The sequence below is a fragment of the Merops nubicus genome, unplaced genomic scaffold, assembly GCF_000691845.1.
Source record: "Merops nubicus isolate BGI_N331 unplaced genomic scaffold, ASM69184v1 scaffold4380, whole genome shotgun sequence".
Lineage (NCBI taxonomy): Eukaryota > Metazoa > Chordata > Aves > Coraciiformes > Meropidae > Merops > Merops nubicus.
Window position 1 is genome coordinate 18,579 of NW_008583395.1, and position 12,407 is coordinate 30,985.

Genomic DNA, 12,407 nt, shown 5'->3' on the forward strand with positions numbered 1-12,407 from the left:
CCTTATACAGTGAATTCTTTTATTCCTATTTATTTTTAAATTATCTACCTACACCATACCAAATAAACCTTATAACTTCTCAAAGAAAAAAAGGACAATTTTACTGTAACTTACAAAGGATTACATTAAACATATAAGATTTAGAGGAACACTTGATACTTTGTGATCCCGTCTTACATCACTGTATCTCAAGTAATGGCATATAGTATAAAATCAGAACCACCCCAAAATCAGCTAGGTATGCAGTCTGTGAATTATGATTAAAACCCAATATATTCGCTTACTGGTTAGTTAACAAAACCAAGTAGCTGAAGACTGGCCTAACCTGCTAGCAGCTTTCCGAGCCAACTGCTTCAGCTTTGGAGATGTATTTTGCAGCTTTTGCCTGACATTTTCCAGAATTTCAGTAGCAGCAGAGAGATCTCCTCCCACCAGCATGGGGTAGGTTGATTCATTTGTCTCAGCTCCTTCCATTTTTTGCTGGAGAACCCAGTTTCTTGTTCTGTCGTTTGGTGTATCCCAGGTAGTCTGTACATAAATATGTATATTTATAAATACATGTAATACACACGGTCAGGTGCTTTAAAATGGAAACATCTGATTCTGAAACACACCCAGAAACTGAAGAACAAACAACTCTGGCACAGCAGTTTAGTGTGACTATACCACTGTTGCAGTCCACCACTAAAGTACTATTTGTGAATAGCATAGCACGGTGCCTCTCTCAACTAAGATCTAGCAATCATACAGCTACACTGTGAATCCATTCAACAGACTTGGCCAGCAGGAAGCCACCAAACCCTTCTGCTTCTTCCACCAGCAGCTCCTTTACCAGCTGTCCATGGAACTTGGGCAACTGTGCCCGTGTGTTTCGGTGACCAATTCAGAGTCTGAGGAACAGGACCGGAAAAGCCCACTACAGTCATGGAGGTCAGTCCACTGTCACAGGCAACCGTATCACTGATGATGCCACCAGCAAAGCCTGCAGTGAACACATGCTCCTCACCCTCACTAACAACCCCCCAATACTGGAAGAAAAATTTCCTTCCTGGCTCCACAGACAGCTGCCAAAAAGCACGGAACGATGGCAGGATGGGCAAAGAGGCAAGTCTCCTGCTAATGCTCTGATAGCCTACCCACAAATCATTCACCCAGTAATACCTATCTCTTACGGGGAAGTTTCTAAAGAGTTTTGAAAGTAATTTAAGAATAATTTTAAGACTTTTCAAAAATGTTTATGAGAGAAAAATTTACAGGCAACAGTGATTCCAACTTTCATTCATCGAAAAATCAGGCTAAATTCTTTTTTTTTTACCTTGATTTCTGTTGTTTGCTAATATATACATATTCATGCATATTCTTGTTAGATTACTTGCTCCTTCAACTAATTCAGTTGTTGGGAGATCACTTTTAAATGTTTCAAAGACCACTTGTGGTTTATGAACTAGAAATGCTGACCACTGGCCACTCCTGAGTAAGTATAGTTAATTCCTGTGCCTGGCTGCAGGGAATATTCTTCTATACTGAGCTACCAGTTATGTGTACCCATTCAGATGCATTTCTTGTGCATCACATCTCTACAGCTTCACTCTCAGAGGATGTGTGTGAATAACTTTAGGTAGCAAAACTGGAATGCTCTACCTTTCTCTGGTGCCCATATTTTGTCATCTGCAGACTACTCTACACACTGACTAAAGGCACAATGATACACAATCCAAATTGAACAAAAGAACTAGAAGCCAAATTGCATAGTTCAGTATGACATATTGCTCTCGGTCCTACTGTACCTCATTTGTATTGTGGCTTGGTGTCCTTCTGGCTTCCCTTCTTCCTTCATTCTCCTGCTCTTTTTTCTGTAGTTCTTGAATTATTTCCTGCAACTTCTTTGTTTCACTCCCTAACCTATGAACTTCTTGCTTCTTTTCTCCAAGCTGCCACTGAAGGTCTTCTACTTTGGACTCCAGGTCATGGAGTTTCTTCTGTGCTATTATGTTAGCATCTTGTTCTGCTTGTAATGCTTTCCTCTGGATCTGCCTTTCTTTTTCCATTTGCTGTCTCATTTGCACGGATTCCAGTTTATACTTCTCCATCTCACTCACTAACTCCACTATGCGGTCATGCTTTTCATCCATTTGTTTCTGTAGCTCTTTAAGTAATTCTTCAGATGGATTTGGTGTTCCAGCTTGCCCCTTATCTTCAGTACTTTGAAGCTGAGCACACAGCTCTTTCTCCCTTTCTAGGGCACTGCTTATTTCAAGAGCTCGAACCTTCTCTGATTCAAGAAGCACCTGCAACTCAGAACTACGGCCTCGTTCCTGTGACAGCTGGGCAGCACTGGCTGCTTCCTGGGATTCAATCTTCTGCTGCAGGTCAGCTGACAGCTGCTTCTCTTGCTCCAAAAGTTTAGTTAACTGTAAGTTCTTTTGTTTTTGATCTTCAAGTGAAAATTTTAAATCCTTCCATAAGAAAACAGAAGACAAGAACTCATTAAAGCCATTTGTGTACACTTTCCATTATCTTCTGCAAATTGTAAATATGCTACCTCTACACATTGCTTTTAACAGGTTTCACTGCTCACAACTAACGTGACAATACTCTGAATGCTGCAGTTACATCTGCTATTAAAATACAAACCAAGTGTCTTTATGCTAAAATCAGATAATCTCATAAAAGAATATTTGTAACATATACTTTTTATGAGATACAAACAGCTGCAGTTGTGAAGTTGAAGATAACTAGCTACTTATACTTTCTAAAACTGTGAAAGTGATTTTGCAGCTTAACATTTCAAGATGTAAATAAACCTGTGCTGTTAAAGTGATCTCTCTGTTATCTTAATACTTGTATTAGGATGCCTGTTCTCTTTCTGTCACCATATAAAATACTGCAAGAGGTACCATGGAAGCTACTAATGCATTTTCTCCTAAACTCCCTAGTTTGGTTTTCATGAGGTGACTTTTAAAATGGAGATGAAAAATATGTCTTTAAATAATATTTTTCAGTACTATCTTTTATGAGTTAGGCTGGGGAGTGGGGGCCTATCTGTAGCCATGTTAGCAACCTCCTGTCCCCTTGAATATCTGAGGGCTATTATACAAACTAGAACCTTTTCTTCTTGTCCCCGGCGTTGAAAAACGCCGTTGCAAAATTCCTATTGATTAAAATGGAATTTGCATCAGGCCTTTTTATTTCTTGGACACACAGCTTCTATTTATCTTCCTTCACCTCTAGACAATATAATGCTGCTGTGGAACGCAGAACATGGAGCACACATTGAACAAAAATGTAAGCTGAGATGAAATATTAACCAAAAGAATATGTGTGCACTACTTGATGTTCCAGGTCACTTGGAATTATAGAATACCTCAAGCTCTTCTCTTCCTCTTTCTTCACTACGTTCTATTTTAGCTTTTTCCTTTTCCAAAGCCCACTGCAGCTCTCTTGATTTTTTCTGTTCGCTGGCCATTGTATCCTTGAGAATATCTAGCTCAGCTGCTTTTTCTTTAACTTCAGTCCTAAAAGAAAAATGGGCAACCTGTAGATTAGACAATGGCTCCTATCACTGTATCATGAGTTACTTTATAACATTCCATTTTATGCACTGAACACACTGCTCATGGAGTAACAGTGAAAAGTAGAAAAACAAACCTAACACAAAAGTTAAAGAGTTATATACCTCAAAAATGACAATGTGCATTCATCCTCCTAACTTTGTAGCTGCCATTTTTCATTAACTGGTGGCTAAAAGGCAGCTAGTGTTCAACTTAATCCAGTCATTGGCCAAAATATGGAAGAATGCAGGGGAAATGCAACTGCATGCCATATATCTCAAAGGAAAAAACAAAAAATCTTGGGGGGAAAAAAAAATTCTATGCCCTGAATTTTCAGGTTTTTTCAAATCAATTTTGCATTACTTTGCTAAAGAAACTTGCTCCCGATGGTCTACAAAGGCTATAAGGTAATCTATAAAGTAATATAAGTTTAGACTCCGTCTTAATTTGTTATCTCTGAGATGAACATTAAGATACCACACATGGGCACATTCATCTGGTAAAGACATAAATGGCTTTCTTAAGTGCCAAATATTTGGCCTGTTAATTCCGCTGTTGACTATGCCAAAGTAACACACAGAAGTTACAGAATTTCATATGAAAGTACTTGCAAAGTCATCCTAACTCTCTAAGTTTTTTTTCTCCATATTCAGTTTTAGAAGCAGAAAAGCCTTTAATAAAGATGGTAAAATTATTAGCTTGTATACAGTAGTCTAATGTATCAAAATTTGAAAGAAAAGAAGCTTGATATTACCAAATCATTAAATCAACCCATGAATCAGATCTTATTTATAAAATTGCATTTTTCATCAAATGTAACAGAAGTATATTTTTTTGTCAGCTAAGATTTAGAAAAACTGAGAATCATTTATATTATATGAGATCAACTTCCTATCATTTGAGACAAAATAGCAAAGATCATCTTCACTGTCAACACAAAGTTTGGCACTGAAAGCCATACCTGATGGTTTCTAGGTCCTTGAAGTGCTTGTGTTGTGCTTTAAGGGTTCCTTCTAGCTCTAGTTTGGCTTGTGCAAGTTCATTCTTCAGCTCAGTGCCCACTATCCTTTCTGAATTCAGCTGCTCCTGAAGCTCAGCTGCTCTGTCCTTCATGTTCTGGAGCTCCACTTGCATCTCCAGTATCTGTGACTGCTTCCGCTGGATATTATACTCCAGCATTTCTAATGAGAGTACCATTAATACAGAAATTACTTAGTAAGCAAACAACACTTTTTGGGTAAGGTTTCCGCTAGCACAGAGAATGATCACAAGGCTATCTTTAAGAGTGATATTTTAAAATAATATATTCTTTCAATAGTGGAGTGAAAGCAAAACCATACCTTTTATACTGGAATACTTTTCATATATTCCAAGAAATCGCTTTAACTTTTAAACTTTTTTAAAAGCCTATGTGCACAACCATATCAATATGTTGGGTTATGACTAACATAACTAAAGTTAGCTATGCATGTATGCATGTGACCCAATTTTGTGACAAAACACTGACAGTGAGCTGTCAGTTAATTTTTGAAGTATACGTGTTCTCTGAATGTTTTGTTTTTCATTCTCATTGCTTCTTACTTTACTTGTGACTGACTATCCAACTTAAAAGAATTTCAAAGCTGTTGAACCTAAACACTAAAGTGCATACGGAAAATAACCTTAAAATAAAAGCTTGATTTTTATAGCAATTGAAATAACTTTGTATCACTTTCAATTTGATACAAGTCATAAGAACACAGACTTTTGCAAATTTCGTCCAATGAGACTGGAAAAGATGAAAAGTATGCACGCTTGGAACATGAATACCAAAATCAGTGAGCAGAGAATGTCAGGATTTTTTCACCTACAACATTATGAGCACTGCCAGGAAAGCATTTAGAAATAGAGCATGTACAGCCACAAAAGTCACCTTGGCTTTTTGAATCCATCTCTTGTTCTCTCTTTGGGTTATTTTTCTTACTGTTCATCTGAGCATGTAATACTTGAATCTCCATCAGCAAACTTCTTCTGTCTGCACTCTGAAGACAGTCCATTGCTGCTCTCTGCTTAGCAGCCTATTAGCATTAGAAACATTAAAAAAACAAAAACAACACAACAGATTTTATTAGAATATCTATGGTGTGAATATTTACTTAGATATTGATAGTGCATTTTTTTTCAATTAAGTAATAATTAAGTCAACACTACAATATTTTGAAGAACTGCTTTTATCTTTTTATTTTTCTACTAGGCATCAAAATGATAGCATCAAAAAAGCTATCAGTTTAATGGCCATTTGTAGTTTTCCTCACAAATGCTTCCATGCTCCAGAGGAGACAACCAACCTCTCTGTCCCCTGGCAGCCTTATCTCTTCCTCTTCTCGCAACTTGCTTCATATATAGGAGCTACCTTTTCACTTAGACAGTGTAACAGAATTCTAATTAACTTAATGAAATCAAGCTCAGGACAACTGTGTTTAATTCAAAATTCATGTCTGAAGGCTGTATTTTTTCTACAGCTTGCAAACCCAAAAATCTCTTTCCCACAACACATCAGTTTTTCTTTCTTAAGGACCTTTTCTTCTTAGAAGTATTACTTTTTTTATTACCCTTCAGACTGTCAAAATTACTATTAACACATTTTAAAATGGATTTATACAATCAAAATTAAAATTAAAGTCTAATGAAGACAAACACACTTTGACTACAGTATGTTTTATATTACCTGCTCTTGCAGTCTGTGCTCTAACTGATTCATCAATATCACTGCATCTCCTGTGCCCAGTTCTGCAAGTTCAGTTTGAAATGCAGCAAGAAGAACATTTTGTTCTCTCACAAAAATCTGTTGAATAGCACGCAGAAGTTCTCCTCGCCAGTCTGAGACACCTTCAGGAGATTCAGTACTTGAATAAATCTGCAGTGGTATAAAAACAATTTAAAGAGCAGAATTCCAAGGTTACATAGAGATAGGTCATTACCATTTTATGTAAAGTGTGTGTTTTCAGTGGAGTATTTGGCTTTTTCTCACTAAATAGCTACATAATATTTGTTCATACAAATGGATGTATTTATTCATACAAATGGATGTATTTATCGCACACGTTCTGATTTCTTCTGTAGCCACAAATGCTAAACTTTTATCTGTGTTTTATATGGAAGAAATTTAGCTTTTGTAACTGAAAGCTTAGACCTGTGTATTTATTATGTTACTGTATCACACTATCCTTTTAATTTTTATGTTACTAGGCTCTCATAGCTAGGTGGTAGTATGTAGCTACTATGTATGAACAAGATTTAATTTTATAATGATATGAAGTTAGTCGCTCCACTTCACATGCTGAAGGAAATGCAGAAGTAATAAAAGCTAGATACACATATCCATAAACCTAACTGGGGTAATTCGACAGGCACGGCCTAATAGGTTTTAACAGATCACTGATTAATATTGTGCTTTCAATGCATAGAAGAACAAATGCAAGCTCTAATTTAAGATACAGCTTATTATCAGGAAGTGTGACATTCAGGTTTACTGCTTGGTTTTGAAATCTTTTCCCTTGTAGCAGTATATTTAAAGCATTTAAACATGAATTGTGAAGGTCCCTTGTAAGGTTATCATGAATTTTTTTTTTTTTTTTTTTAGATATAATCTTAGGATATTATTTATACCTCAGCTTCACTATGAAGTTGCATTTTTGCAATTAGGTCTTTCAAAGAAGAAATGGTGCTTAGAAAAGCCTTTCGTTCCTCAAGCCAAGACTCTTGCTCTTGCTTAAGAGGTGGCATCTCTCTTTCTCCATATGAAAACTCAGTGAGAGAAAGCACCTGTATGCCTTCATGATGGACTGCCCTCAGCAAACCCTACAATAAATACAAAAAGAAATCAGTAATTCCAGTTACAATAGTAACAATAATATTACTTCATCCAAATTGGAAAACAGATTCTAAATTCTAAATTGACTAGCATAAGGAAACTACTTATGGTTCCTCATGTCAAAAATGGAAGTATCAGCCGGTTCTTTATATCTGCCATCAACAGGACTTATTAAATAGGTGTATTTTTCCTCCATTTCAAATGAAAATTCCCAAAGTTCACCTGTCAAACCTATATGCAAATTGTAAACTGACATTTTAAAAACAATGTCCTGAGAAGCTTCCAGGTGAGCTTTGCAAGTCACTTTTTGAAACCACTATTAAGCTAGGGCTTAGTTGCAAAAGACTGGCTTTTTTTTGTTTTTTAATGTACTTAAAAGCCTGACACCTTTATTGTTTATAATAAACACATTTGTTTACTTTCATAATATAGATATTATTCTACAGTTACAATAACAGAATCTATAAAATTGTGTAATATATGATCATGACATTATAATTAACACACAGTGACTCAAAAGAATTATAATTAACAAGTCTGCAGTAACCAAACTCATATTTAACATGCAAAAATGCACATCACTTATCAGAAGTGTTTTAAAATCTATTAAAATAAGCAACACTTTAAAAATTATCTCAATGGCTGTCTTTCCACTAATCAAGCAGCAGCTAATCTATGCTGTTGGTAGTATCACTCTTGTTCCATAAAAAAAAAACATTGGTTCTATTTTACCTTAATTTTTTTTGGAAGTAAATCTGTTGAAGAGTCACCTTCATCTATGCCTTCAGATATCGTGTCAGATCCCTGGGTCTGAGCAAGACACACTCCTTGGCTCCAGTCTGAACTGGAGTCTGAAATAAAAGGAGAGATAACATGAAAGCTGGATTACCATGAATCTTTGAAGAACAAGCATCAAAAAAGTATTTTTGTCTGTTGTTGTAACAAGTGGTTGAATGTCACTAGAGTTAACTCTAAGCCTGGAGACTACCTGTTCTATAGTTCTTCAGTTTCAAAGCAGTAACAGCAAAACAAAACTAAAAAACAAAACAAAACAAAACCAAAACCCAAACAAAAAAAACAATATAACAAAGAAACCAAACACCCCAAAAGGAAAAACAACTTAAAAATCCCAGATTTCTAAAAGAGAAAGAACTATTTGCACAAACATTTCTGTCAAGTGACCCCACCCTTAATATGCTTTGCCTTTGCCAATGAAAGAGTTCATATTAATAATTTTTATTGCTCTCGGAGAAGTCAGTATCTGTCATCAACTCCCACTACCAGAGAGCTGTTTCCCTCCCTAGCAAGTTAATAGACATGGCATGTGCAGCACCTTTTGTTAGTGTGACACACTTTTCTTCTATCTGAGTAGTTGGATTTATTTCTTAGAATGTAAACTCTTTAATGGTAAACAATATTTAAAAAATAGATTTAATTTATAATGCTGTTTGTATTCTATAAAAACAAGCTTCTTACCACTAGAACCTCCATCTCTAGACTGATATGGTAGAGGATGTGCTAATCCAGAAACTGGGATTCCCTGTATTTAGAAAAGAGAACAAACAAATCTTTAACCACCCCACACCCACTCACAATAAGGGAGCTAATTCTAAGGAGCAGGGAATGGTATCAGCCTCTTTGTTCAGTTTCCACTGCAATCAAAGTCATAAGAGACGAGAAAGATGGCATTCAGTAGAGTGACCTACACTTGCCACCACTTCACAGAGCAGGACAGGTCCAAGTAGCACAGCAGTAGCTCAAGAAAGCACCCCAAAGTCAAGCATACTCCCAGACTTAAATTGCTGAGGAAAGGGTTCACAATGTCTCCCTCAGCTGGGGAAACACTGAAACACTTAAAAGCTTTATGCTTAACATGAGGTTGTTCACACCTAACAGACTTTAAATGGGAATTCCTGTAGCAGGAGTGAAAGCAAACCCAGAAGTAGTTCAATGAATACAAAACAGGATACATACCTCTTTAGCTTGGAGAGTTTCTATTACTTCCTTTAAAGAATTACATTCTTCAGTCAATACTTGGACTGCAACAAGCTTCTCTCTCTTTAATGCTTCAGATTCAGAGATATGCCTTGTCTCCATGTCCATGATTTCAGCAGCATGGAGTTCTTGCATTTGGTCAATTTTTTCAGTAAATTCTCTTATGATCTCTGCAATTTCTTCTGAGGAACATCCATTTTGCAAATCAATTTGTATTTCTGCATTTTTAACAAGGACTGGTGAAGTCTGGATACAGCTGTTGGTTTCCACAGTCTCGTCTGTTTGCGATGCCGAGCTTTTTCTGATCAGACCCAACTCATTGCTGGACAAATCACACAGTGTTTCTGCACCATTTTTGCTTTCAGTTTTTGACATTTCCTTGTCCTTGCTCACGTAACTTGCAAGCCTCTCTTCTGCTTCAACTAGGTTCTTTTTGACTTTGCACAGGTCTTCCTGAAGATTTATCAGACTTTCTTCTTTTACCTGTAAATACAGCGAATCTGAATTAGAGTCTATCCAAATATTTAACAACAACAAAAAAATAATCTAAGACCTAAACAACCCTCTATGCCATTAGAGCTCAGTTTAGTCCTATTTTAAAGCAGTTATGACACATGGTAGCAAATACTATCTCCTAAGAAATACAGCTCCATATCCACTATTGCACTATAGTGGACTGTAAAACTATGTACTTCAGCAACAAGTGAAGATTTGGTCTACAGCATCAGCTCTACTCCACTAACAGTAGGTACTGAGTGACCGTTCTTCTCAGTGGCATTCTCAGTACAATAAAGAAACATACAGAATGCATATTTGCCCAGTAAGTCCCTGTAATAATTTGCTTTAAATACAATACGGAACAATTCGGTTCTTACTGCTAGTTCTTGCTGAAGTTTTTCTGCCTTTTCTCTGTAACTGCTCAGTTCTTCCTTAGCAGCAGCTGCCTCTTCTTTAACTTGCTCTAGTTCAAGTTGATTAATAAACACATTTTCTTTTTGACATTCCATGAGTTGTGCTCCTACCTACATGGCAACACAAGATATGGAAAATGGTGAAGAATCTTGCAAAAAATAAAGTATTGACTGCACTGATCATTTTCATACCAACTTACAAAATCCACAAGTGAAAAGACAGTAGGTGAAAACAAATGTATGTTATTTGGATTAACTTAGCCTCAAAAAATTAAGACTGAAAGACCATTTTCCTAGATTAACTCCCAGAATCTGGCTAAGTGTGGGAGGAAAGACAAACATGAGAGGGAAAAACTGTCTTCTTACAGTTTACTGAACTGCAAGCAGAAGTTGGCTACACCATGTACAAAGCACAGGGCAGAAGATCTACAGAGTCTGACGAAGTCTGACAATATTATGGAATGAAGTCTGATAATATTACTACAACTCATAAGCCATTTATGACATTCATCCAATCGGCATTTGGAAATCTGAAAGGTCTTAGAACCTTCAAAGTTCATGTTTGGGATACCAAGCACAGTCAATTTTGACTGAAGGCTTTAATTCAGAGGCAACATAGCCAGCAGTGGATGGAAATCAGGACAAATGTATACTGATAAAAAACACTGATGGGAAATATCTTTGGAGTTGAGACACGAAGACAAAAAAAAAGTAAATCAAAATCAAAGCATACATAAAAAAAGAACCTCCCCCAATCAAAAACTGTACAGACAACTTGCTATCATTTCCTTACAATTCTGAACTCTGAGGTAATTTTTATCACTTGAATTTTTGTCTCTTATTTTGATCTCTTGATACCATAAAGAAGGATAAGAAAGTATGTGGCCAAAATTCAAAATCATCCTACATTCATGAAAAGTTGAAGAGTTTTTCATGCAAAATGGAAACTGATACTGGGGTTCATCTAAAATAACACCCTTCTCTTCTTTGTGACTCTAGAAATAACAGAGAAATTATGGTCTACCCCAGACAGTAGAATATGCCTATCACTAGTCTCATTAACAAGTGTTTAATTCATTATAGTTCACATAAAATAGCATATTTTAATGAAAACAAGCCAAAAGAAAATGGAATCTAATTACCTGATGTGTCTGCATTTCTTCTTGCTTAGTGTATTTCTGAATCTCTCCTTTGTATTTTTCTTGAACCTCTTCTAGTAACTGCTGAAGTTCTAGGAGTCTCTCTTCTTTCACTTTAGCTTCCTTTTGTGCAACTTTTACATTTTCTTTTTCTAGTTCCAAGTTATGGTTTACTGTTGCCAGTTGGTCCTCCATCTCACTAAGCCTCTGTGTTAAGAATGATAATTTTGAATCCATCTCATTTTCAGTTCTATCACTCAAACCCTCTGTTTGGGTATTCTTGCTTGCTTCCTCCACACATTTTGAAGCTTCCTGAATTTCCTGCATGAATTTCCTTTGCTCTTGAACTGCATTTAGCTGGACCTGACTCACAAGACCAGCAGCAACTTTCTCCACTAATGTCCTCTCCAGTTCTAATATCCTCTTTTCAAGCGTTTCTCTTTCAGCTTTCCTTTGCTCTTTCAGGTCTTTTATGTTATTGTACGACTGGCACAGTTCTGAATCTTTTTCCTTAATGCATGCCTGAAGCTTCTGGAGTTGTACCTCCATCTTGTTAATGGCAACTCTTGTATTCTCATCCAAAGACCTAAGCTGGGACTGATCTAGCAACTCTACCTTCTCACATAAGCCTTCTTCAACTTCTTCAGCTTTCACAATGCTTCCATCGTCTGTTTTTTCCTTACCACTTTTCACCAGTGCACACTTGTATTTCTCTGTTATTCTTTCATGCTCTGTTTTTAACATACTCATTTCTTGCTGTAGCTGGTTCATTTTTAGCTTTGTTTCCTCAAGCTCATTCTTTGTCCGAGATGCCTCTACATTTATATTTTCTACCTGCTTCTCTAAAGCTTCCTTTTCTGCCAGAACTGTTTCAAGAGTGTGTTTCAGACTGTCAGCATCTTCTTGAAAAGCAGAAATGTCTGCAGGTAATTTTTGTTCAATATTTGCCAGTTCCTGC

At 36.5% G+C, this 12,407-nt stretch overlaps 1 protein-coding gene across 1 annotated transcript in view; it reads right to left on the reverse strand.

Moving 5' to 3' along the window:
* The window catches only part of AKAP9 (A kinase (PRKA) anchor protein 9), a gene marked incomplete at its 5' end in the record, with an annotated part of 42,066 nt that overhangs the window by 8,216 nt on the left and 21,443 nt on the right, over positions 1-12,407 (reverse strand). The window contains 12 exons of the mRNA XM_008940483.1: positions 326-528; positions 1,788-2,456; positions 3,365-3,515; positions 4,513-4,732; positions 5,464-5,608; positions 6,259-6,447; positions 7,200-7,391; positions 8,137-8,255; positions 8,881-8,944; positions 9,379-9,882; positions 10,275-10,421; positions 11,453-12,407. The exon at positions 11,453-12,407 is cut by the window's right edge and continues 155 nt beyond it. Of these exons, the coding sequence (XP_008938731.1) occupies positions 326-528; positions 1,788-2,456; positions 3,365-3,515; positions 4,513-4,732; positions 5,464-5,608; positions 6,259-6,447; positions 7,200-7,391; positions 8,137-8,255; positions 8,881-8,944; positions 9,379-9,882; positions 10,275-10,421; positions 11,453-12,407 (3,558 nt within the window). The remainder of the gene's footprint in view (positions 1-325; positions 529-1,787; positions 2,457-3,364; positions 3,516-4,512; positions 4,733-5,463; positions 5,609-6,258; positions 6,448-7,199; positions 7,392-8,136; positions 8,256-8,880; positions 8,945-9,378; positions 9,883-10,274; positions 10,422-11,452) is intronic.